The sequence below is a fragment of the Triturus cristatus genome, chromosome 12, assembly GCF_964204655.1.
Source record: "Triturus cristatus chromosome 12, aTriCri1.1, whole genome shotgun sequence".
Classification (NCBI taxonomy): domain Eukaryota; kingdom Metazoa; phylum Chordata; class Amphibia; order Caudata; family Salamandridae; genus Triturus; species Triturus cristatus.
In genome coordinates, this window is record NC_140595.1 from 1,318,986 (window position 1) to 1,345,604 (window position 26,619).

At 48.7% G+C, this 26,619-nt stretch overlaps 1 protein-coding gene across 2 annotated transcripts in view; it reads right to left on the reverse strand.

Moving 5' to 3' along the window:
* SGTA (small glutamine rich tetratricopeptide repeat co-chaperone alpha) overlaps positions 1–26,619 on the reverse strand; it is a 151,035-nt gene that overhangs the window by 33,978 nt on the left and 90,438 nt on the right. For both annotated transcript variants that reach the window (XM_085638419.1, XM_085638418.1), the window contains exon 5: positions 26,039–26,138. In XM_085638419.1, coding sequence (XP_085494545.1) covers positions 26,039–26,138 — 100 coding nt within the window. The remainder of the gene's footprint in view (positions 1–26,038; positions 26,139–26,619) is intronic.

The following is a 26,619-nucleotide window of genomic DNA, read 5'->3' on the forward strand; positions in this document are numbered from 1 at the left end:
CGCTAGGTTCAGTGTTTGAGGATCTGGGTGTCTGATTTCTCCATGGTTCTGGGTTAATAGATCCGGGGAGAGGCGTAGCTTTTGATGTGGAACTAAAGATAGTTCCAGAAGTGTGGTGAACCACGGTTGACGTGCCCAAGTGGGAGCCACTAGTATTAGTGTTAGTGACTGTTGTTTCAGTTTGCGTACCACAAATGGAACTAGTGGGAGAGGCGGAAAGGCGTACGCAAATCTGCCTGACCAGTTCATCCATAGGGCATTGCCCTTCGACTGTGGGTGTGGAAACCTGGCGGCGAAGGTTGGGCATTTTGTGTTTTCGGCGGTGGCGAACAGGTCTATGTCTGGTTGTCCCCACTTTGGAAGAAGGGGAGTAGAACTTTGGGGTGTAGTTCCCATTCGTGGATCTGTTGTGTGTGGCGACTTAGGAGGTCGGCCACTTGATTGTGGATCCCTGGGAGATGTTCTGCTAACAGGTAGATGTTTTGGGGAATTGCCCATCTCCAGATTTGCTGTGCCAGTTGGGACAGTTGGAGAGAGTGTGTCCCTCCCTGTTTCTGTATATAATACATTGTCGTCATGTTGTCTGTGCGTATGAGGACAGTTTTGTTCTTTAGGTGAATTTGAAAGGATTTTAGTGCTAGGAACACTGCTAAGAGTTCCAGGTGGTTGATGTGGAGCAGTTTTTGTTGGCTGGTCCATCTGCCCTGAATGGTATGGTGGAGGAGGTGGGCTCCCCACCCTGTGAGAGATGCGTCTGTAGTTAGCACAACTTGTGGAAGAGGCTCTAAGAACGGTCTCCCTTTGGACAGGTTGATGGTGTTCCACCATTTCAGTGATCGAAGTGAGCGACTGTCCACCAACACCAGATCGGTAAGTTGTCCGTGAGCTTGGTTCCACTGTTGTGCTAAGCATTCTTGTAAGGGACGCATTTGAAGTCGTGCGTGTGGGACTATGGAGATGCACGACGCCATCATGCCTAGGAGTTGCATGAACACTCTTGCTGGAAGAGATGGATGAGTTTGAAATTGAGAGATGAGATTTTGTATACTGGCTATCCTGGCTGTGCTGGGATAGGCAATGGCTTTGGATGTATCTATGGTTGCTCCTAGATACTGATGTAAGTGGGAAGGTTGTAGGTGGGATTTGGGGTAGTTGATAGTGAATCCCAAATCGTGGAGAGTTTGAATCGTGCGATGAGTGTGGAGAACGCATTTTTGGTATGTATTGGCTTTTATGAGCCAATCGTCCAGATAGGGGAAGACATGGATCTGTTGTCTTCTGAGATGCGCTGCCACGACTGCTAGGCACTTGGTGAACACTCTGGGTGCTGTTGTTACTCCGAATGGGAGAACTGTAAATTGATAGTGTTGCCCATCTACCACAAATCGTAGATATTTTCTGTGAGCGGGATGCATAGGGATGTGAAAGTATGCGTCCTTGAGGTCCAATGTGGTGAGGAAGTCTCCCTGTTGTAAAAGTGGGAGGACTTGTTGGAGAGTGGTCATGTGAAAATGATCCGAATGTATATACTGGTTTAGTAGTCTGAGATCCAGTATGGGCCTTAGTGTTTTGTCCTTTTTGGGGATGAGGAAGTATAGAGAATATACCCCTTTTCCCTGATGTTGAAGGGGAACTGGTTCTATCGCATGTTTTTGTAACAGGGATTGAACTTCTTGTTTGAGGAGAGAGAGATGATGCGAGGACATTGGACGTTGTTTGGGCGGTATGTTTGGGGGGGATTGTATGAGTTCGAGGCAGTAGCCAGACTGGATAATTTGTCTTACCCACCTGTCTGTGGTGATGGAAGTCCAGACAGGCAGGAATTGTTGGAGTCGTCCCCCGACCGGAGTGGAATGGTCTGGGGGGAGTGGTGGCAAGTCACTGTTTGGTGGCTGGTGAGGTGCGGGTGTTGTTGTTATTGCCCCGTCCTCGACCTTTGTTATTGTTTCCCCTATAACCTCCCCGGAAGTAACCTCTGTTAGGGGATGTTTGTCCAGAATTTTTAAAGGTGGACGTGGTCTCAGTTGATGTGTTTTTGGAGCCTCCTCTATAAAAGGAGCGACGAAAGGAACCCCGGTTCTGATGAGACTGCAGTGCTCCCATAGACTTGGCAGTTTCATTATCCTTTTTCATTTTTTCTAATGCAGCATCCACTGCAGGGCCAAATAGCTGCTCTTGGTTGAAAGGTTGAGCTAGAATTGCGGTTTGAACCTCCGGTTTAAAACCGGAAATACGGAGCCAGGCATGTCGTCTGAGTAAGACGCCAGTATTGACCGCTCTAGAAGCAGTGTCTGCTGCATCTAAGGCGCATTTAATGGAGGCATTAGATATTAATTTGCCTTCTTGGATGAGGTCAGAGGCCTGGGACTTAAAAGGTTCAGGCAGATGCTGCATAAGGTCCTCAAGTTGGTCATAATGCGCTCTATCATACCTGGCTAACAGGGCCTGGGTATTCGCAATACGCCAATGGTTAGCCGCCTGCGCGGCGACCCGTTTTCCCGAGGCTTCTAAAAGCTTAGACTCCTTGTCTGGGGGAGGCGTTTCTCCAGTTGTCTGAGAGTTAGCGCGCTTCCTGGCATTTGATACGACTAGGGAGTCTAAAGGGAGCTGGGCCTTAATGTATGCAGGGTCTTGCGGGGCTGGTCGGTACTTTTTTTCGATGCGTGGGTTGAGCACCCTAGCTCGAACAGGGTCCTTAAAGACTTCAGTAGCATGCTTTATAACCCCTTTGATCATGGGCAGTATGTGGACAGTCTTTTGTGACTGCTCAAAGGTATCAAGGAGGAAGTCCTCTTCAATGGCGTCTGTGTGCATTGTAACGCCGTGGAATGTTGCTGCCCTATTTATAAGTTGGCCGTACCCTAGGTGGTCATCAGGAGGGGAGGGCTTGGAAGGGTAGGTAGTGGGGTCAGGCATGTCAGGTATAGGATAAGACCAGTCATCCATGGGTGCTGGGTCTGGGAACGTAAAAGGGTCGTTTGGGTCAACAGGATCATCAAATAAATCAGGGTCCGCCCCTCCCCCTAAGTCATCATTATCATCCTGTGGAGGAGGTGAATGATAGGGAGATGGTAAAGGTAAAGGTAAAGGAGAAGCAGGAGGAGGAGGGGGGGACGGGTTAGGAGGTAAAACAGGAGAGGAAGGACGAAGTGGTGAAGTAGCACAGTCCTTTTTCCGTATGGGAGCTGGGGGAGGTGTAGTGTCCAGCTTCCGCTTTTTATATGGGATGGCAGTCACATGTCCCGTTTTTGGATTGATGTAGATCCGCTTCTGAGTAGGATCTGGTCGAAAAAGATCATCTGGCTCCGAAGGTGGTGTCTGTGACGTCCGCTTCGGGTCTTTATGAGCTTGTTTCGGCGGGGACGCAGTTTTCGGCTCCGATGATTTTTTCGGGTCCGATGGATTTTTCGGTGTCGACTGATTTTTTGGTGTCGACTGGTTTTTTGGTGCCGACTGAGGTTTCGGTGCCGACTGAGGTTTCGGTGCCGACTGAGGTTTCGGTGCCGATTGAGGTTTCGGTGCCGAATGAGTTTTCGGTGCCGATGGACTTTCGGGCATCGATGTTGAAGAACGTTTCGGTGCCGGTGGAGACTTCGGTGCCGAGGAACGTTTCTGTGCCGAAGGAGATTTCGGTCTTGGAGCCTGTTTCGGTGCCAACAATGGGTGTTTGGGTGCCGAGGGTGTTAAAGGCACAATTAGGTGAGGTTTGCTCGAGCCCGAGCCACCCACAGGCTTAGATGTCTTCGGAGCCGGGCCCGAGGGCGGGGCTTCTGAAGAGGATTTCCGGTCGCGACTGGGCCCAACTGGCGGAGTCTTGACCACTGCTTTTTTGGATGGGGCAGGGGCAGGGGGGGTGGTACTCACACGCTGCCCTGGAGTGATGAGGTCATCGGAATCGTCGGCTTCGGACACGATCTCGAGATCTTCGGTGTCGTCTTCGGGAACATCTTGAGCAAAGATGTCCTCCGGTTCTGGAGCTGGTTTGGCCATAATATGGCGTCGAGCTCTTCGGTCCCGGAGGGTCTTCTTCGAACGGAAAGCGGAACAAGCTGGACAGGTGGACTCGTTGTGTTCCGGCGACAGGCAGAGGTTGCAAACCTCGTGGTGGTCACTGTGGGGGAACTTCGCTCCACACTGGGGGCATTTTTTGAAGGGTGTCCTGTCCATCAGCCGCTTCCGGAACCGGTCCGAGTTGATGTCGACGTCGATGGAATGAAGATTAAAGAGTTAAATCGATTGCTGGAAGTTTTCTGCTGGAGCGGAAAAAAGTTCATCCGAACCCAATGGCGGAAAAAAACAATCTGACGATGGAGTGGATCCCATGCGCACTGTTGTCCAGGGGAGGAGTCACCAACCTCGTGACCAAAGGCTTCTCCGAAGACAACAACAACCTGCAATCATCCGAGCCCAACACCAGATGGCGATCTTATCCTCAGTGTGTGATCTGCAGCTCATATGCCTCGAACCAATGTTTATGTTCCACACTGGAGAGGGTGGCAGTCTGGGTGGAATTATCCTTTTAAGGCCTTCCATAAAGGCTTTGATAGCGGTTACTCTAAACAATGACAAATGTTGTCTATTTTGTAGGTAGGCAGCAAGGGCAGCCAGATGTAATCTTATCGATGAGTATGCCAGATTGCATCTTTGTAGATGTAGCAAATAGCAGATAATGTTCTGAATTGAAGCATCTAATGGGTCAATTTTGCTATTATTGCAATAAATAACGAATATTTTCCATTTAGCTGCATAGCAAGCTTTAGTAGTGGGGCGTCTGGCTTCCATAATAATGTTCATACAGTCCGGTGGGAGGTTACGGTAACCGAAGTCTAGGATTTCGGGCTGCCAGATCGCTAGATTCAGTTGTGCTGGATCTGGGTGCCTTATCTCTCCATGGTTCTGCGTTAGCAGCTTTGGGGAGAGACGTAATTTTTGGTGTGGAACTACTGAGAGTTCGAGTAGTGTCGTGAACCATGGTTGCTGTGCCCATGTTGGAGCAACTAGGATCATTTTGAGAGACTGTTGTTTGAGCTTGAGTACTACTAGTGGAATGAGCAGGAGTGACGAAAAAGCATACGCAAATCTGCCTGACCAGTTCATCCATATCGCATTGCCCTTGGACAACGGGTGTGGGAACCTTGCGGCGAAGGTTGGGCATTTTGCGTTTGCATGTGTGGCGAACAGATCTATGTCTGATTGGCCCCACATCTGGAAGAAGGGTTGAAGAACTTGCGGATGAAGTTCCCATTCGTGTATCTGTTGAGTCTGACGACGTAACAGATCCGCCATCTGATTGTTCACTCCTGGAAGATGTTCTGCCAGAAGCTATATGTTTTGTGGAATGGCCCATCTCCATATGCTTTGCGCTAGGTGAGACAGCTGCAAAGAATGTGTTTCTCCTAGTTTCTGTATGTAATGCATTGCTGTCATATTGTCTGTACGGACTAGGATAGCTTTTTTGAGGAGATGTGTTTGGAACGACTTTATTGCTAGAAAAATTGCCAGTAATTTTAGGTAATTAATGTGGAACAGTTTTTGTTGAGTGGTCCACCTGCCCTGAATTGTATGGTTTAGGAGATGGGCTCCCCAGCCGGAGAGTGATGCGTCTGCTGTTAGCACTTTTTGTGGAACCGGCTCTAGGAACGGCCGCCCTCTGGAAAGGTATTGTGTGTTCCACCACTGCAGAGAGCGATGTGTGCGGCTGTCCACCAACACCAGATCTTTAAGTTGACATTGAGCCTGGTTTCACTGCCGTGCTAAGCATTCCTGTAAAGGGCGCATCTGAAGTCTTGCGTGAGGTACAATGAAAATGCAAGAGGCCATCATCCCTATGAGTTGCATAAACACTCGTGCTGGGAGAGAGTGTTGGGGCTGAAACTTAGAGATGAGGGTTTGCATACTGACTATCCTTGCTGGATTGGGGTATGCTAGAACTTTGGAAGTATCTATTGTGGCTCCTAGATACTGATGCATGTAGGAGGGTTGAAGGTGTGACTTGGTGTAGTTTACTGTGAACCTCAAGTTGTGTAGCAGCTGAATGGTTTGATAAGTGTGATGAAAACACTGGTTGTATGACTTGGCTTTTATGAGCCAGTTGTCGAGGTATGGAAATACATGGATTTGTTGTCTTCGCAAGTGCACCGCTAATACCGCAAGGCACTTTGTGAATACCCTGGGTGCTGTGGTCACCCCGAATGGAAGGACTTTGAACTGATAGTGTTGGCCGTCCACTGTGAACCTTAGGTATTTCCTGTGAGCAGGGTGTATGGGAATATGGAAGTAGGCGTCCTTGACATCTAGTGAGGCAAGGAAGTCACCTTGTTGAAGCAGTGGAAGGACTTGTTGAAGACAGGGCCGTTTCTAGGTGTTTTGACACCCTAGGCGAGGGTTGAAAAATGCCACCCTCTCCCTTTTACTACCATCACTCTCTCCCCCTGTCATCCAGGCCTCTGCAGTTTCTCACTCTCTATACACTTTCATATTTTCTCTTCCAACAAAATCGTTTAGCACTCGTTGAGAACTTCAAATGCCAGTTACAGTGGCAACTCCACTCGTTTTGCTGCAGAGTAGACTGGCCTTGGTGACTGGCCCATCCCTATACCAGGCTGTCATCTCATCATCTTCCATCTCATCAAAGGGTGAGCTCAGGAGCCTCTCTAACCTCACTCGATCCTATGACATGGTGTGAGAGGGTACAGAGAAAAATCTAGAAGTGAAAAACTGAACTCTGCGCAGTGAAGACAGACAGATATCAGCTTTCAGTTACCTGCCTCAGAGCCTGAGCCTGGAAGTAACTGCATGCTGCCTGAGGGTCCATGCAACAGCAGCTGAGGAGCAGTAGTGGACTGATGCTGGCAGCTGAAGCCAGGAAAGTTGGAAAAAAACTGTCTATGTGTGAGAGAGATAATGAGTGCATGTGTGTGTATTGATTGTGTGTCTGTGTGAGAGATAGAGATAGAGAGAATGTGTGTCTGTGTGAGCATGTGTGTTTGTGAGTGGAAATGACACATTTCTGGCAATGGCATATGTAAAGTAATTCCTGGCAAAATACTGGCATACTGGATGTAATTGTTAACATAAGGGAATACAACCAATTCATATTAGGTGCACCAATTGACATACACCGTGTATCCACTGCACATTTTGAATAAATGGGGTCCACGCCTGGGGAGTGTCAGGCTGCACTGGCTTGGCACAACAATGGCTATTGAGCTAATCAGTGTAAAATTTGACCCCATATCATTCAAAATATTCCCAGTGGATAATCTCCCTGAGGCCTTTGAGCAGAAGTCTATGAATATGATTGAAACCTGCACTACTACCATGCTGCTCCTGATCGCTGTGCCTTTCGTACATAGTTGTGCCTTTTCATGTGGTGCTATGGCTGGTATTGAGGCAGTAACTGGAGATTGGGGCTGTAATTGGACAGCATAGCACGGTCATCTGGAAAATTATTTATGCCCATATGATAGCCACATCTTTGTTATAATTGCAGATCTGTTGGAATATGTATAATAACTCAAACAGACTTGTACCTCCTTTAGCATTTTTGTTATTTTATTGACCAGGGATTTAATTTTGCTCTTCAGACCATAAGTTGCCGCTTATTGCTCACCTGCTGCTGAGCCAACATATGCCAGGTCTGATTCATATTTTATGCAGAGGTTAGTAGGGAGGTCATCGAGGCGCTGGGTGTTAAAGAAGGCCACGGCTCCTTAGCCGATGCAGTACATTTTAATTGAAGCGGAACGCGTAGTACCGAGTTCAGTTGTCACCTCCCTAGGGCCCTGCAAATAGAATTTGAAGAAATTATCTTTATTGAATCCAACGCTGTCTTGATACGGCACATTTAGTTTCCTCCTGGGAACACTGTTATTTTTTTTCTGATTCCCTTCACTGGAGCCGACTGCCCCCAAATAGCAGCGTTTATTCGGAGTGTCAGAGTTGTGTCTGATGAGCCTGCCCATAATTTCTGAGCCGCCAAAGATAAACAACAGCAACACAAATAGATTGTTGGACTCCCTTTACTTTAGAAACATCTTTGCTGTGATAAGACGGGCTGCGTTTAACTTTCTCCTCCACTGCATCCCTAAGCTGTTGCAAGAAAGTGACAGGTGATCTCAAACTCCTGTTTTTTGCCGCCCTCCCCCTTTTGCCGCCCTAGGCAGCTGCCTAGTCTTGCCTAATGGCAGAAACGGCCCTGGTTGAAGAGTAATCATATGAAAATGATCTGACTGTATGCAGAGATTGAGAGGTCTGAGGTCCAATATTGGCCTTAGGGTACCGTCTTTTTGGGGGATTAGGAAATATAGAGAGTAAACTCCTGTTCCTTGATGTTGTATGGGGACTGGTTCTATTGCATGCTTTTGAAGCAGTGAGAGAACTTCCTGTTTGAGGAGTGTCAGATGTTCCGTGGACATTGGACGCTGCTTGGGTGGTATGTTGGGTGGAGTTGCTCTAAGTTCCAGGCAGTAACCATACTGGCTAATTTCTTACACCCACTTGTCTGTGGTGATGGAATTCCAGACAGGTAGGAACTGTGAGAGCCTCCCCCCGACCGGAGCGGGATGGTCTGGAGGAAAGTCACTGCTAATTAGAGGGAGAGGCGCGAGTGTTGTTGTTACCTCGGCCTCTTCGTTTGTTGTTATTTCCTCTGTATCCACCTCTAAAATATCCCTTGTTGGGGGATGTTTGTGTGGGGTTTTTGTAGGAGGAAGAAGCAGCGTCTGCACTGATGTTTTTGGATGCGCCTCTATAGAAGGAGCGTCCAAAGGAACCTCGTGTGGATGGAGACTGTAATGCTCCCATGGATTTAGCAGTCTCTGTGTCCTTTTTTTCATTTTTTCTAAAGCTGTATTCACAGCTGGACCAAACAGTTGTTCGTGATTGAACGGGTGATTGAGGATAGTTGTTTGTACTTCCTGTTTGAAGACAGAGATGCGCAACCAGGCATGTCTCCTTAGTAACACACTAGTGTTAATGGACCTAGATGCGGTGTCTGCTGCATCAAGGGCGCACTGGATTGATGCATTAGTTATTAATTTGCCCTCTTGAATCAAATCATTGGCCTTGGTCTTATATTGATGAGGCAAATGCTGCAATAGGGTTTCCAGCTGGTCGTAATGAGCCCTATCATACCTGGCAAGTAATGCTTGTGCATTAGCTATCCTCCAGTGATTAGCTGCTTGGGCAGCAACTCGTGTGCTCGAAGCATCTAATAATTTGGACTCTTTGTCCGGAGGTGGAGCATCACCGGAGGTTTGAGAGTTGGCACGTTTTCAAGCGTTGGTCACCGCTAGAGAATCTAAAGGTAGTTGACCCTTGATGTAGGTGGGATCATTGGGAGCGGGTTTATATATGTTGTCAATTCTGGGATTGAGAATTCTAGCCCTTACAGGGTCTTTGAATATGGCTGGGGTGTGTTTAATGACGCCTTTTAACATTGGTAAGGTTTGTACAGTCTTTTGTGACTGTGCAAAGGTGTCCATCAGGAAGTCCCCCTCTGCGGGGTACAAATGCATTTGAACACCATGGTACTGGGCAGCTCTGTCTATAACCTGACTAAAACCAATATTGTCATCTGGGGGAGATCGCTTTGTTGGGTATGCATCAGGAAGGTCTGGAGGATCTACTTGGTCATCATAATCATCCCAATCGTCTTGTGTTACATCTGTGTCGTCATTAGGGTCAGTGAAAGGGTCATTGTTCCCTCCCCCACCCCCTAAATCATCATCATCCTGTGGTGGTGGTGAGTATGGTGGAATTATGGGAGAATTTGGAGGAGAGAAAGGCTTAGCAGGAAGAACAGGAGAAGAGGGTCGTAAAGGTGAAGTGGCACAGTAGGGTCGTAAAGGTGAAGTGGCACAGTCTCTTTTCTTTACAGGCACCTCAGGGATGTGTGGGGTGTCCAATTTCCTCTTCTAGTGTCAAACATTGACCACATGTCCTGTTTTGGGGTCCACTTGGAGAGTTTTTTGTTTCGGATCGATGGGATCCGGTCGAAAAAGTTCTTCCTCTTCGGTAGTCGCTTTCGGCGCCGATTTTTTGGGGTCCGAGCAGGGTTTAGATTTCTGCCCTGGAGCCTTCAAAGGGGTTTTTGGATCCTTCGGCTTCGATGTCGAAATCTTTTTCGGTTCCGAATGTTTTGGTTTCGGATCCGAGGCCTTTTCCCTCGGCGACGAGGTGTTCGGTGCCGATGGCTTTTTGGGGACTTCGGGGAGTAGGATGCGCTCACAGCTTCGGTGCCGATGGTGTCTGCGGGCACTGATATGCGGCTTGGTCGGTCCCGAGCCGCTGGAAGGCTTCCCCTTCGTCTTCGGAGCCGGGCCCTGGGGCAGGGCTTCTGAAGCTTTCTTTCGGTCGCGACTGGGGCCAGCAGGCGAAGTCTTGACCGGAGCCTTCTTTTTTTTCAGGCGGGGTTGGGGTAGGGGCAGTTTTACTCACACGTTGACCTGGAGTGATGTGGACGATTTCCAGATCCTCCGAATCCTCATCTGGGACATTGGGGCCTTCGTTGAAGATGTGCTCCGGCACCAGAGCTGCTCGTTGCGCCATAACGTGTCGTCAGGCCCGGCGATCACAGATAGTCTTTTTGGATCAAAAGGAGGCGCAGGCCTGTCAATTACTCTCATTGTGCTCGGGCGAGAGACAGAAGTTACAGACCTTGTGTTGGTCGCTGTGTGGGAAATTAGCTCCACACTGGGGGCATTTTTTAAATGGAGTCCTTTCCATTAGCCGTAGGCCCGGATGGCTTCCATAGGCCCAGCGGCCCACGTCGACGACAAGAATCGGGTATTTGAGGAGCGCGCCGAATGGCACGCAAACGAAAACAATACCGTCAAGTTTTTTGATAGCGCGTCGAAAAGGTTTGGATAATACAGTACCGAACCGGAGCGCAGAAGTTACATCTGAACCCGATGGCGGAAAAAAACAATCTGAGGATGGAGTCGATGCCCATGCGCACTATCGTCAAAGGTAGGAGTCACCTATCTCGTGACTACAAAAGAATTCTTCCAAGACAACAACAAGGTGCAAGCATCTGAGCCCAACACCAGATGGCGATCTTTGCACAGAGTGTAAATTCTGCAGTTCATATGCCTCGAACATCCTCTTCAAGAGCCTATTTGTGTATTTCCACCCCATGGAAATGAGCAGCCTATTGAGTAGCTCTATATACCCTATGTTGTCAATGGGAGGCGAGGGTTTGGAAGGGTATAGATCTGGGTCATTGTCTGATCTGTATTATAGTCCTCCCAGGGGTTATTAATATCCTGTGGCCTATCTTCATGCCCATTCCCTTCATCTTGTGGATTAGGTGTTTGAGGTTGTGAGGAATTTGTGGGCGTGATGAGCAAATTTGGGTCAATGGGTGAAGGAGGTGTAACGGGAGGAGGAGAAGAGTTAGTACTCACATTCTTGCGTTTCAAAGGAATGTGGTAGTCCTCTTGTAAGCCCATTTTCCTTTTCTCTGGCATTTTCACATGAATATATGTCCAGTATCTGGATGGATAACCAGTTCTTTTTGTTTCGGATCCGTGTGTGCAGGAGGAACATCGACACAAGGCTCTTTGGATGTTGCAGTTGTTTTCCCTTTGGGTGCCATACTTTTCGGCGTCGAAAGATTCGTCTCGGAAGCTTTTGGCTCCGAAGATTTACTCTTCGGTAGCGTGGGAATGGCCACAACGACGTGCTTCGATTTCAATGCCGAAGGTTTCGGTTCGGCATCGGGCCGGCTCGATCCAGAGCCGGAAGGCTTTGATTTGTGTTTTGGTGCCGGGCAGCCCGAGGGCAGAGGAAGGACCGGAGCCTTTTTCTTCGACAAATGTTGGGGCAGGGGGGTGTCTGTACTCACGGTACCCTGACCCGGGGTCACTTGCTTTTGTTCTTCCATGTCGGAGTCAGTTCGGACACGGAGATGTGTTTCCCCTCTTTTTCGGCTGCTTGTGCGTGGAATTCTTCCTGGTTGGAATCTTCACTAGAAGATGTCCGGTGCGGAGTCACTTTGTTGGTGCATTTCGTGACGTCGAGCCCGACGGTCACGGAGCATCTTATTGGATTGAAACGATTGGCACGCGTGGCAGTCTTGTTAGTCGAGTTCCGGGGATAGACAGATTGCACACTTCGTGCAAGTCGGTGTGCAGAAACTTAGCACAACACCCGGGACATAATTTGAATGGAGTCCGTTCCATCGACTGCTAGCGAGCCCGACGCGGGTATGCACAACGGCCTTCCACGAATCTTCTGATTGAAGACTTTGCCTCGAAACGGTAAGTGGAGAATGGGAAATGTGATTGAGAAACAATACCCTCGAGGGTAGTGGATTGCATGTCGAGGGTTACCCGAGAAACGGTGTCGAACCAGAGTGCCGCAATTCACATCCGAACCCGATGGTGGAAAAAAACTATCTAACAATGGCGTCAATGCCCATGCAAACTATCACCAATAGGAGGAGTCACCTACCTCGTGACTGGAAAAGACTTCTTCGAAGAAAATCAAAGTGCAAACATTCGGCACCAACACTAGACGGCAGGCTATGCAAAGCATGTGATTTGCAGCTCACATGCCTCGAACACATAGTTCTCAGAAAACAAAGGTTAAAGTTTTACGCTGTTGTTTCTACATTATGCCCCCAAAGAAGTACATTGGTTGGTAAAAGACTTACACCAGCACTTTACCGAAACCATATCAACCGTATTAATGAAGAGCATTTGAATGTTTTAAAACTTTTAGCCTACACAATGAAACTTGTATTTATCTTTTGGGATTTTTTTTTTTTTTGTGAGATCTTGAACTGTGTGATCTTGGAGATCAGCCCCCAACCAGTGAGCAACGTCTGCTGTTAGCATTGTCTGTGTAACTGGGTCTATGAAGGGTCGTCCTTTTGATAAATTTTGTGGGTTCCACCACTGCAGAGAGTGATGAGTACAGCCGTTTACCAACACTAGATCGGTTAAAAGACCCTGCAATTGGTTCCCCTGACTTGCTAGGCATTCCTGAAGAGGACGCATGTGAAGCCTGGCATGGGGAACCATCATGATGCAAGTGGCCATCATACCCAACAGCTGCATATACACTCGAGCTGGTAGTGAGTGAGTGGGCTGAAACGGGAGAACCAGAGCCTGAATAATGCGAATTGTGGCTGCACTGGGGAAGGCTAGACCTCTGAGTATCTAAAGTGGCTCCTAGATAGTTCTGAGTGTTGGAAGGTTGAAGATGCGATTTCAACACATTGACTGAAAACACCAGTTGGTGCAGTAACTGCAGTGTTCTGTGAGTGTGTTGGGGACACTTTAGATACGTACTGGCTTTGATGAGCCAGTCGTGATCTGATTGTATGTAAAGATTCAATTCTCTGAGGTACAAGATAGGTCTGAGAGAACCTTCCTTTTTGGGTATGAGAAAGTAAAGGGAGTATACGCCCGACCCCTGGTATTGTAGTGGTACGGGCTCTATAGCTCCCTTTAAGAGGACAGACTGAACCTCTTGTTTGAGGAGATGTAAGTGGTCTGGTGACATTTTGTGTGAACGTGGAGGAATGTTGGTAAACTTCAGGCAATAACAAGAACAGATAATTCCTAGCACCTATTTGTCTGTAGTTATTGATTGCCAGATGGGTAGAAAATGTGAAAGACGCCCCCTAACAGGTGTTAAATGGTCGGGGAAGTGTAGGCAAGTCACTGTTTGGTATCGGAGGGGAAGGCGCGTGTGTTGGAATCTCTACCTTTGCCATTGTTGCCTCTGTAGCCCCCTCTGAAGAAACCCTTAGAAGCAGAGGGCTGATTGTTTTATTTGTAGGTTGTAGAGGCAGTGTCTGAGGAGGTATTCTTGGACCCTCCATGATAGGAGTGCCGAAAGGAACCCACGGCCAGAAGGGGACTGTAGGGCTCCCAGAGATGTTGCCACCTCTGTGTCCTTTTTCATCTTTTCTAAGGACGTATCTACTACAGGGCCAAAGAGGTGGTGTTTGTCAAATGGTGTGTTCAGAATGGAAGCCTGAACCTCTGGTTTAAACCCTGAAATTTGTAACCAGGCATGCCTTCTTAAGAGAACGCCGGTGTTGATGGCTCTGGCCGCGGTGTCAGTCGCATCTAATGCGCACCTGATGGAATTGTTGGAGACGAGCTGACCCTCCCGCACTAGGTCTTGAGCTTTGGACTTGTGCTCATCAGGCAGGAATTGGAGCAATTGATCCACTTCGTCCCAATGCGCCAGATCGTACCTGGCTATCATGGTGTTAGCAGCATCGAACGCACACCTGATGGAATTGTTGGAGATGAGCCGTTCCTCCCGCACTAGGTCTTGAGCTTTGGACCTCATCAGGCAGGAATTGGAGCAATTGATCCACTTCGTCCCAATGTGGCCGTTTGTACCTAGCTATCAGTATTTGGATGTTAGAAATGCGCCAGAAATTTGCAGCTTGGGAGGCTACTCTTTTCCCAGATGCGTTTATTAATTTAGAGTCTTTGTCCAGAGGTGGCGCATTTCCTGATGTTTGAGGATTAGCCCGTTTACGGGCATTAGAAACAATCAAAGAATCTAAGGGTAAATTGCCCCCTGATGTAAGTTGGATCCGATGGTGCAGATTGATACCTTTTCTCTATCCTGGGGGTGAGAATATGCGCCCACACAGGATCCTTAACTATCTTATCCAGAGGTCTTACCATGCCACTGAGCATGGGGAGTGTGTGAGTGGATCTTTGGGAACTACTAAGTGTTTCAAAAAGGAAATCTTTCTCTAGGGATTCATTGTGTAATTGAACTCCATGATAATCAGCAGCTCTGCGTAATAGTTCTATATAGCCTACGTCGTCATCCGGTGAAGATGGTTCAATAGGGTAAAGGTCAGGATTGTTACCTGTGGGAGAATCAGTGTTGTAATCTCTCCAGGGGTCTGGAGGTTCAGGATCATTATCCCAATCCTTGTCATCCTGATCATCTGGCATTTATGGTGGTGGTGAATTAGTAGGTGAAATTAATAATGGTTGAGACTCAGGAGAAGGAAGTGATGGAGGAGGAAGAGGAGGAGAAGGGTTATTACCCACATGCTTCCTCTTTAAATGAATGTGGTAAGCTTCTTCACGCTCAGGTTTGCGTTTAAGTGGCAATTTGGTGGTATTATGTCCAGTTTTTGGATTGATGTACAGTTCCTTTTGTTTCGGGTACGGTTTAGAAGGCGGGACATCGAAACAGTGCTCCTTTGATGGCATCGGAGTATTTGTGTGTTTCGGCGCCAAAGGTTTCGGTACCGGTTTCCTGGATGCTGTGGATTTCGGTTCCAAAGACGTTTTTGGCATCGAAGAAGGTGGGGCTGAGCCTGGTTTTAGCTTTGACCCAGAAGGTTTTGGCTCGGTGCCTGAACATGAACGACTCGATTCAGAGCCAGAAGGCTTTAATGTGTGTTTTGGTGCCGAGCCAGAAGGCGGGGCGTTGGAAACATGTTCTCGGTGCCGACCGTGGCCCGAAGGCAGGGGTGGGACCGGAGCCTTTACCCTGGGCTGCGTTGGAATTTGGGGCAAGGGAGGATCGGTACTCATGATACGCTGACCTTGCGGGATGTCTTCGTCCACATCGGAGACGGAGATAGACTCCTGTTCTTCCTCGGCTCCTATGGCATCGCTGGTCTCCTGTTCAGAATCTTCTCCCAAGTGGTCTGGAATAGAACCGGTGTGTTGGCTCTGCATGTTGCAATGTCAAGCCTGAAGGTCGCGGAGTGTTTTCTGATCGGAAACATTTATATGCATCACAGTCCTGTTCGTTGTGCTCTGGAGATAAGCACAAGTTGCACACTTCGTGCGAATCGGTGCGCAGGAACTTCACGTGGCACCGAGGGCAGAATTTGAATGGAGTACGTTCCATCGATTGCGAGGCAGACCGACGCGGGTAGTCCCAAAGGCCTTTCACGAGCTACCCGATCGAAAGACAGATTTTGTATTAAAAACGTTAGGCGGAGAATGGAAATACGCAATCGAAAACAATACCGTCGAGGGTAAGTGGATTGCACACCGAGCGGAACCTGAGAAACGGTGTCAAACCGGAGCGCTATTCACGTCCGAACCCGATGGCGGAAAAAACAATCTAACAATGGAGTCGATGCCCATGCGCACTATCACCGAAAGGGGGAGTCACCTACCTCGTGACTGGAAAGACTTCTTTGAAGAAAAACAACCTGCAAATATCCAGACCTAACACTAGATGGCAGGAGTATGCAAAGCATGCGATCTACAGCTCACATGTCTCGAACATTTCAATTACAAACAATGTAGAGAATATCCAATCAGGAGCCCAAATGTGCCTAATTCTAAAGAACACATGAGCAAGCCACACCCCTTCTCTTATGGCCCTGATTTTGCTTTCAATACAGGAAAGGATTCAGTTCAAGACAATGTCAATTTCATAATCTGTCAACAAACAGCAGACCCACTGTCAATCTGAGGTGAAAGAATGCTTCCTGAGTTAACATAGATGAATAAAACAAGGTTTGGAATGAACCTATCTCCACAAGAATATCCAAACTACCTCAAGTTCAGGAGGGTCCTAGAAACAAAACTTTTTAAAAATAACTAACACACCATCACCTGAATAGGACCGTCCTTCATTTCCTAGAACTAGGTCCCACATAGAGAAAGGATCAGATATGACCAATATTGTTCTCAGGAACACTAACAAACTATCTGGAGTTTCTGGGTGGATCATATTCACATACAGAATCCACAAATTAGAGCTCTGAAGCAGCTGCAAAGTGACCAGTAAAACTCCTTCAATGAATAAATAACTACAACCAGGAGAGGACAGAGGGTGAGGTGTGGACTGAGGGGAAAACATTCAAGTCAGGCGGAGGTGAGAAGGAAGGTGTAGGAAGCAGACTCTTTATATGATATATCAAAATGAGATATATCCTGCAGAGAGTCCAGGGGTACCCTTAAGAGTGGACAGGGGCTTGCTCGAGCAATCCCATGGTGCTCCACTAGGGGGTGGTGTGGCTGATCAGCCTTAGGCTTATCTTAGAGGTGTGCAAGACATTTGCAAATACACACAGTAGTCAATAAGTAATACGAAACTCAATAAGGAGATCCATGCCAATATATAAAAAATAGCAAATATCTTTATATATGTTTAGGCACTGGAAGCAATTTGTCCAGATAAGTATGTTTTTGAAGGGAAATACATTTGAGCTCAAAAAGTCGTCAATTTTCAGAAGTTGCAATGTTGTCCTATGGGAGGAACATCAGTTGTGACATTCAGGTACAGCAACTTACGGGACCAACATCCAGAAGGTAAGGTGAGTGAAGGGCAAGGTCCAAGGCAGCACCAGCAGAACACCCCCAGCAGCTCTAGGGCGGCCGGGCGCAGGGTGCAAAACAGCGTATGGTGCCAAATGTTACACTATGGTGATCGGTCACGATGAAAAGACGCTGCAGGCTTTGACAGGGGGCTAGTCGGGCTGAACCAACAGGGAGGCTCAGGCTTCACGATACTCGGGGACATAGGGACACCTTTGGTCCTATTCTTCGCGGCTCAGGAGCGACGGATGCAGGTGTCCTTAAGCATCTGGTTTTTCTTACAGGGAGCAGTTGCAGTAGAGGGGACCTGCGTGCACAGGCTGCAGGCTTTGTCAGAGAGTTCAATGGGGGTGAAACAACAGTGGACTCGGTCTCTGGAGGGTAGGGGGACCACGTTTACACCGTTGGCCCACTTCACCTTGGTCTTGGAGTGTCAGGTGCAGTGGTGTCTTCATGAGTCAGGTTTCTGTGGTCACAAAGTCCTTGCAGGGCCTTTGGTAGCATGAATGATGCAGGGAAGCAGGTCCACTACTTCTCTGGAGGTCTTAGTTCCTGGCTGAAGTACTGGAAGGTCTCCCGGGCTTTAGGGACTTAGCAGCTGCAGGACAAGTCGTCTTTTGGTACAACTGGTGAACTCAGCAGGCAGGCCAGCAGGATTGGCGCCAAGCCAGTTGCTAGGTCTTCTGTTCTTGCTCTTGAGACTCTCCACGTTCATCTTTGTTTTTCAGGTCGGCAAGATCTGATTTTTTGATGTCCAGCTGCCAAAGGGCTCTGGACAAAGTGGGGTCGGATTCCTCTCCTGTGAGGGGAGCCAGACTCACATTTCAAAAGTGGTTTCCTTGAAGCTCCCCTGCCTTGGAATGCTAATCAACAGGTCGTCCTGTGGGGTTAGGCTTTGAGACCTCCTGAGAGCAAAGGCTCTCACCTTTGGGCGACAGACACGCTTCTATGGTGGCAGGCTGGCAGAAACCAGTCAGCCAACACACCAGTGGCTGGTAGGTTTTCAGGGGACACCTCTAAGGTGACCTCTGGGTGCATATTTCACTACACTAATTCACTGCTAATCCTTTATGGGTCTCCGGAGTAGCGTGCTACTCGCCAAAAAGCGCTTCAAAACCCCATCAAGGGGAACAAGAGCTACATAAATACAAACCTTTTTTCCCTCTATCCTTCTGCTATCCTTCTGAATCCAAATAACTGACTAACCTATCCACCACTCAAATTACTTTCATATTTCACTATACTAATCAACACTAATCCTTTATGGGTTCTAGAGTAGCGTGCTACTCGCCGAAAAAGCGCTTCAACACCTTATCAGGGGTAGTAAGCGCTATATAAATGCAATTACAATCCAATCCAATATATTAATCAATTCAACAATGGAATCAGTGTGGGTTTATTAATACGAAATGTTTGATACCAAACATCCCTATCTACGGTGAAGCCATCATGTAGCTGGGGAACTCGTTTTCTCTAGTGTCCAGCACATTCCTAGTCACTTCCATTGGCAGAAATAGGACCGACAAACACAGGGGCACATCTGCTCATGCAGGTATGTTCTCACAGGTAATATTAGGCACCCTTGCGTAGGGCTGTCAGGCCTGCTGTAGGGGTGACGTACAAATATTAAGTGCAGTGCTAGGGGACTTGGCACACAGGGATGTGTTTAACTAGTGTTTTCACTTTTGTCTGCACCAAGACACGCAGCCTGCAATAGCAGTCTTGCATGAGTTTGGTGAGGGGTCCCTTAGGTGGCACAATCCATGCTGCAGCCCTTAGTGACCTTCCTTAGTCCCTCAGGCCCTCGGTACCATTTACTAAGGACTTCCAGAGACAGCTAAAGGTTTTGCCAATTGAGGAAAGCAATTGTACAGTTTTGGGAAAGAGATCAGGCACTGAAGACCTGGTTAGCGGGAACCGAGTGCACTTCCAGTCAAAATCACATCAAATATCAGGCAAAAAGTGGGGATGACATGTCAAAAAGGGGCACTGAACAGGGGTGGAAAGGGAACGGGGGGAGGTGGATGAGCAGAGATGACAGACAGTGAAAGGAAGGACGAGGGGAGAGGAAAGAGTCAAAGGAAGGACGAGGGGAGAGGAAAGACAAAGGAATGCATGAGGGGATGCCCAGAGAGGACAGACAGTGAAAGGAAGGACGAGGAGAGAGGACAGATAGTGAAAGGAAGGACAAGGGGGGGGGGGAGGACAGACAGTGAAAGGAAGGACAAGGGGGGGACAGACAGTGAAAGGAGGGGGGAGGAAAGAGTGAAAGGAAGGACGAGTGGGGAGGAAAGAGTGAAAGGAAGGACAAGGAGAGAGGAAAGACTGAAAGGAATGACAAGGGGGAGGACAGACAGTGAAAGGAAGGACGAGGGGGGAGGAAAGAGTGAAAGGAAGGACGAGGGGAGAAGAAAGAGTGAAAGGAAGGACGAGGGGAGAGAAAAGAGAATGAAAGGAAGGACGAGGGGAGGGGACAAACAGTGAAAGGAAAGAAGAGGGGGGAGGAAAGAGTGAAAGGAAGGACAAGGGGAGATGACAGACACTGAAAGGAAGGACGAGGGGAGAGGAAAGAGAATGAAAGGAAGGGGGGGAGGACAGTGAAAGAACGGATGAGGGGGAGGAAAGAGTAAGAGGAAGGATGAGGGGAGAGGAAAGAGTGGAAGGAAGGACAAGGGGGAGGACAGACAGTGAAAGGAAGGACTAAGGGAGAGAAGAGAGAGTGAAAGGAAGGACGAGGGGAGAGGAAAGAGTGAAAGGAAGGACGAGGGGAGGGGACAGAGTGAAAGGAAGGACGACGGGGAGGAAAGAATGAAAGGACGGACGACGGGGGAGGAAAGAGTGAAAGGAAGGACGAGGGGAGAGAAAAGAGTGAAAGGGTGAATTAGGGGAGAGGAAAGAGTGAAAGGAAGGATGAGGGGAAGGGACAGAGTGAAAGGAAGGACGAGGGGAGAGAAAAAAGTGAAAGGAAGGATGAGGCAAGAGAAAAAAAGTGAAAGGAAGGATGAGGGAAGAGAAAAAAGTGAAAGGAAGGATGAGGGAAGAGAAAAAAAGTGAAAGGAAAGATGAGGGGAGAGGAAAGAGTGAAAGGAAGGACGAGAGAAAGGGACAGACAGTTAAAAGAATGACAAGGGGAGAGGACAGAGTGAAAGGAAGGGCGAGGGGAGAGGAAAGAGTGAAAGGAAGGACGAGGGGAGAAGAAAGAGTGAAAGGAAGGGCGAGGGGAGAGAAAAGAGTGAAAGGAAGGATGAGGGGAGAGGAAAGAGTGAAAGGAAGGATGAGCGGAGAGGAAAGAGTGAAATGAAGGCTGAGGGGAGAGGAAAGCGAATGAAAGAAAGGACGAGGGGAGAGGAAAGAGAATGAAAGGAAGGACGAGGGGAGAGGACAGACAGTGAAAGGAAGTACGAGGGGAGAGGACAGAGTGAAAGGAAGGACGAGGGGAGAGAAAAAAAGAGTGAAAGGAAGGGGGAGAAAAAAGAGTGAAAGGAAGGACGAGGGGAGAGGAAAGAATGAAAGGAAAGACGAGTAGAGAGGAAAGAGTGAAAGGAAGGTTGAGTGGAGAGGAAAGAGTGAAAGGAGGGATGAGGGGAGAGAAAAGAGAGTGAAAGGAAGGGCGAGGGGAAAGGAAAGAGTGAAAGGAAGGACGAGGGGAGAGGAAAGAGAATGAAAGGAAGGACGAGGGGAGAGGAAAGATTGAAAGGAAGGATGAGCGGGGAGGACAGAGTGAAAGGAAGGACGAGGGGAGAGGAAAGAGAATGAAAGGAAGGACGAGGGGAGAGGAAAGAGAATGAAAGGAAGGACGAGGGGAGAGAAAAAAGTGAAAGGAAGGATGAGGGGGGAGAAAAAGAGTGAAAGGAAGGATGAGGGGAGAGGAAAGAGTGAAAGGAATGACGAGGGAAAGGAACAGACAGTGAAAAGAAGGACGAGGGGAGAAGAAAGAGTGAAAGGAAGGGCGAGGGGAGAGAAAAGAGTGAAAGGAAGGACGAGGGGAGAGGAAAGAGTAAAAGGAAGGATGAGCAGAGAGGAAAGAGTGAAATGAAGGCTGAGGGGAGAGGAAAGAGAATGAAAGGAAGGACGAGGGGAGAGGAAAGAGAATGAAAGGAAGGACGAGGGGAGAGGACAGACAGTGAATGGAAGGACGAGTGGAGAGGAAAGAGTGAAAGGAGGGATGAGGGGAGAGAAAAAAGTGAAAGGAAAGACGAGGGGAGAGGAAAGAGTGAAAGGAAGGACGAGTGGAGAGGAAAGAGTGAAAGGAAGGTTTTGGGGAGAGGAAAGAGTGAAAGGAGGGACTAGGGGAGAGAAAAGAGTGAACGGAAGGGAGAGAAAAGAGTGAAAGGAAGGGAGAGAAAAAAGTGGAAGGAAGGACGAGGGGAGAGGTAAGAGAATGAAAGGAAGGACGAGGGGAGAGGAAAGAGAATGAAAGGAAGGACGAGGGGAGAGGACGCACAGTGAAAAGAAGGACGAGGGGAGAGGACGGACAGTGAAAGGAAGGACGAGGGGAGAAGAAAGAGTGAAAGGAAGGACGAGGGGAGAGGAAAGATTGAAAGGAAGGATAAGGGGGAGGACAGACCGTGAAAGGAAGGACGAGGAGAGAGGAAAGAGTGAAAGGAAGGACGTGGGGACAGGACAGAGTAAAAGGAAGGATGAGGGGAGAGAAAAAAGTGAAAGGAAGGATGAGGGGAGAGGAAAGAAAGTGAAAGGAATGATGAGGGGAGAGGATAGAGTGAAAGGAAGGATGAGGGGAGAGGACAGAGTGAAAGGAAGGAGGAAGGGAGAGGAAAGAGTGAAAGGAAGGACGAGGGAAGAGGACAGAGTGAAAGAAAGGACGAGGGGTGAGAAAAGAGTGAAAGTAAGGGCGAGGGGAGGGAAAAGAGTGAAAGGAAGGATGAGGGGAGAGGAAAGAGTGAAAGGAAGGATGAGGGGAGAGGAAAGAGAATGAAAGGAAGGATGAGGGGAGAGGACGGACAGTGAAAGGAAGGATGAGGGGAGAGGACAGACAGTAAAAGGAAGGACGAGCGGGGAGGACAGACAGTAAAAGGAAGGACGAGGGGAGAGGACATACAGTGAAAGAAAGGATGAGGGGAGAGGACAGAGTGAAAGGAAGGATGAGGGGAGAGAAAAAAGTGAAAGGAAGGACGAGGGGAGAGGAAAGATAGTGAAAGGAAGGACGAGGGGAGAGGAAAGAGTGAAAGGAAGGACTAGAGGGGAGGAAAGAGTGAAAGGAAGGACGAGGGGGGATGTGCAGAGAGGACAGACAGTGAAAGGAAGGACGAGGGGAGAGGAAAGAGAGTGAAACAAAGAATGAGGGGAGAGAAAAGAAAGGTTGAGGGGAGAGGAAAGAAAGGGAAAGGAAGGGTGAGGGGAGAGGAACGAGTGAAAGGGAGGAGGAGAGGAAAGAGTGAAAGGAAGGATGAGGGGAGGGGACAGACAGTGACAAAAAGAAAGAGGGGAGAGGAAAGAGTGAAAGGAAGGATGAGGACAGAGGACAGACAGTGAAAGGAAGGACAACGGGAGAGGAAAGAGTGAAAGGAAGGATGAGGGGAGAGGAAAGAGTGAAAGGAAGGACGAGGGGGAGGCAAGAGAGTGAGAGGAAGGACAAGGGGGGATGAGAGAGAGGACAGAGTGAAAGGAAGGACGAGGGGAGAGGAAAGAGAGTGAAAGGAAGGACGAGGGGAGGGGACACAGTGAAAGGAAGGACAACGGGAGAGGAAAGAGTGAAAGGAAGGACGAGGGGAGAGGAAAGAGTGAAAGGAAGGACGAGGGGGAGGCAAGAGAGTGAGAGGAAGGACAAGGGGGGATGAGAGAGAGGCCAGGCAGTGAAAGGAAGGACGAGGGGAGAGGAAAGAGAGTGAAAGGAAGGATGAGGGGAGGGGACACAGTGAAAGGAAGGACGAGGGGAGAGGACAGACAGTGAGAGGAAGGACAAGGGGGGAGGAAAGAGTGAAAGGAAGAACGAGGGGAGGGTACACAGTGAAAGGAAGGACGAGGGGAGAGGACAGAGTGAAAGGAAGGACGAGGGGAGAGGACAGAGTGAAAGGAAGGACAAGGGGAAAGGAGAGAGTGAAAGGAGGACGAGGGGAGAGGAAAGAGTGAAAGGAAGGATGAGGGGAGAGGAAAGAGTGAAAGGAAGGCTGAGGGGAGAGGAAAGGGAATTAAAGGAAGGACGAGGGGAGGGGACAGAGTGAAAGGAAGGATGAGGGGACAGGAAAGAAAGTGAAAGGAAGGAGGAGGGGAGAGGAAAGTGAAAGGAAGGAGGAGGGGAGAGGAAAGAAAGTGAAAGGAAGGAGGAGGGGAGAGGAAAGAAAGTGAAAGGAAGGATACGGGGAGAGGAAAGAGTGACAGGAAGTAGGAGGGGAGAGGAAAGATAGTGAAAGGAAGGACGAGGGGAGGGGACAGTGACAGAAAAAACGAGGGGAGAGAAAAGAGTGAAAGGAAGGACGAAGGGAAAGAAAAGTGTGAAAGTAAGGGCGAGGGGAGAGGAAAGAGTTAAAGGAAGGCAGAGGGGAGAGGACAGACAGTGAAAGGAAGGATGAGGGGAGAGGAAAGAGTGAAAGGAGGGCGAGAGGGGAGGAAAGAGTGAAAGGAAGGACGAGGGGAGAGGACAGACTGTGAAAGGAAGGACAAGGGGGAGGACAAACAGTGAAAGGAAGGACGAGAAGAGAGGAAAGAGTGAAAGGAAGGATGAGGGGAAGGGAACGAGTGAAAGGAAGGATGAGGGGAGAGAAAAGAATGAAAGGAAGGCCGAGGGGAGAGGACAGAGTGAAAGGAAGCATTAGGGGAGAATAAAGAGTGAAAGGAAGGGCGAGGGGAGAGAAAAGAGTGAAAGGAAGGGCGAGGGGAGAGAAAAGAGTGAAAGGAAGGACGAGGGGAGAGGAAAGAGTGAAAGGAAGGACGAGTGGAGAGGAAAGAGTGAAAGGATGGCTGAGGGGAGAAAAAATAGAGTGAAAGGAAGGATGAGGGGAGAGGAAAGGGTGAAAGGAAGCATGAGGGGAAGGGACAGACAGTAAAAGGAAGGACGAGGGGAGAGAACAGAATGAACGGAAGGCTGAGGGGAGAGGACAGAGTGAAAGGAAGCATGAGGGGAGAGAACAGAGTGAAAGTAAGGATGAGGGGAGAGGAAAGAGTGAAAGGAAGGACGAGGGGGAGGCAAGAGAGTGAGAGGAAGGACAAGGGGGGATGAGAGAGAGGACAGACAGTGAAAGGAAGGACGAGGGGAGGGGACACAGTGTAAGGAAGGACAACGGGAGAGGAAAGAGTGAAAGGAAGGATGAGGGGAGAGGAAACAGTGAAAGGAATGACGAGGGGAGAGAAAAGAATGAAAAGAAAGACGAGGGGAGGGGACAAGCAGTGAAAAGAAGGATGAAGGGAGGGAAAGACAGTAAAAAGAAGGACGAGGGGAGAGGAAAGAGTGAAAGGAAGGATGAGGGGAGAGAAAAGAGTGAAAGGAAGGATGAGGGGAGAGGAAAGAGTTAAAGGAAGGACGAGGGGAGGGGACAGAGTGAAACGAAGGACGAGGGGAGGGGACAGAGTGAAAGGAAGGACGAGGGGAGGGGACAGAGTGAAAGGAAGGACGAGGGGAGAGAAAAGAGTAAAAGGAAGGACCGGGGAGAGAAAAGAGTGACAGGAAGGACGAGGGGAGGGGAAGACGGTGAAAGTAAGGGGGAGGGGAGAGAAAAGAGTGAAAGGAAGGTTGAGGGGAGAGGAAAGAGTGAAATGAAGGACGAGGGGAAAGGACAGAGTGAAAGGAAGGACGAGAGGACAGATAGTGAGAGGAAGGACAAGGGGAGAGGAAAGAGTGAAAAGAAGGACGCGGGGAGAGGAAAGAGAGTGAAAGGAAGTATGATGGGAGAGGAAAGAGAAAGGAAGGACGAGGGGAGAGGACACTAGCTGAAACATAGCTGACTAGAGAGTTGGGTCTGAAAGGAAGGGATGAGGGAGGAACCACGCTAAGCAGAGGAGAGGATAGAGTGCAGACAAGGAGGGATGATAAGAGCGCAAGAAGGTGAACAACTGGCTGGAAGACTGCTATAGAAAAAAATTAAGGGTGAGACTAGATCATGGAGGTAGGGAGCAGGACGGGGCAGTTCGGAGGACAATGGGTGAGAAAGAGACAAGTGGTGAAACCAAAAATTAATGATAGAGGTGTGGATAAGAAAGGGCTGAGGGTAATTTTCTATTGTTCTACCCAGTGCTTTAAATGGGCAGGTACTGTCCAGGACTGAGTACCTGCACTTCTTTCATTTGAAACAGAGAGTACCTGCACTTCTTTCATATGAAACAGAGTCCCTGCACTTCTCCTCACTGCTGCAATACATTTAATGAGACAGTACCAGCACTTCTCAGAGGCAAACAGGTACTCTGAATATTGAGTACCTGCACTTCTACATTTCCATTTAAAGGCTGGTTATACCTTAAGAAGTGCCAACTCACTGGTGTTTCATGTGCAGTGCCAAGAGACATTACAGGCATATGAACCTCTAAACAATTCTATTGACACTGAATAATGAGGGGAGAGCACAGAAAATGGAGGGGAGGACAGATATTCAGACGGATGAGGGGATGGGACAAAAGGCAATGTGAGGGATGAAAGGACAGTTTGAAATGGGCTGGAATAGTTGTGATAGAGGGTGAAGAGTGGCTCAGGATATGGGACAGAGGGAGAGTCGGAGCTGAAAGATGCAAGAGGATGAGATGTAGGTCCAAGAGATTGGTCAAAGGTGGACTGGAAAGGAGGGGAGAGGCTCAAACGAAGGATGTAACAGTACCTGTTACAGAAGTACACTGCGTTGCTGGGATTCACTTCCAACGCTTTTGTGTAGCACGAAACAGCAGCTTCAAAATTTTCAGTTTTCATATGCTCATTTCCTAAAGAGAAAAAAAGTAAATATCTGAACTTACACCATTAAAAGTGGAAAAAGATGAAGGCCAATGCATGGTCAAAAGAAAAGGCACCAAGTGGGGAGATGCTGCTCACATTTGTTGAATGAGCTCACAGGAACCACTAGGAGGCATCGCAGAAGACAAGCTTGGCAATGATGAATGGGTGAGGCACGAGTGGGTGAGACACAACCACGCACAGAGGGGTTCACCGGCAACACTCGAACAAAAGGGCCAAATCTAAACTGGAAAGGGAAGCTCGCCAACACTTTAACAGGGGCGCCCACCAACAAAAGACAAATAGGGCTGAGGCAGGGGTATACTCCCCGTTGACACTGGAACAGACCAGGACTCTGCAGACTTCTAACCAGAGAGGGCCCAGAGCCACCATTTACAGGTGGCGAGGCACTCTCCCATCGTCAGAGGGACAGGCACCAAATGAGGAACAGAGGTAGGAGGCAAAAAGGCA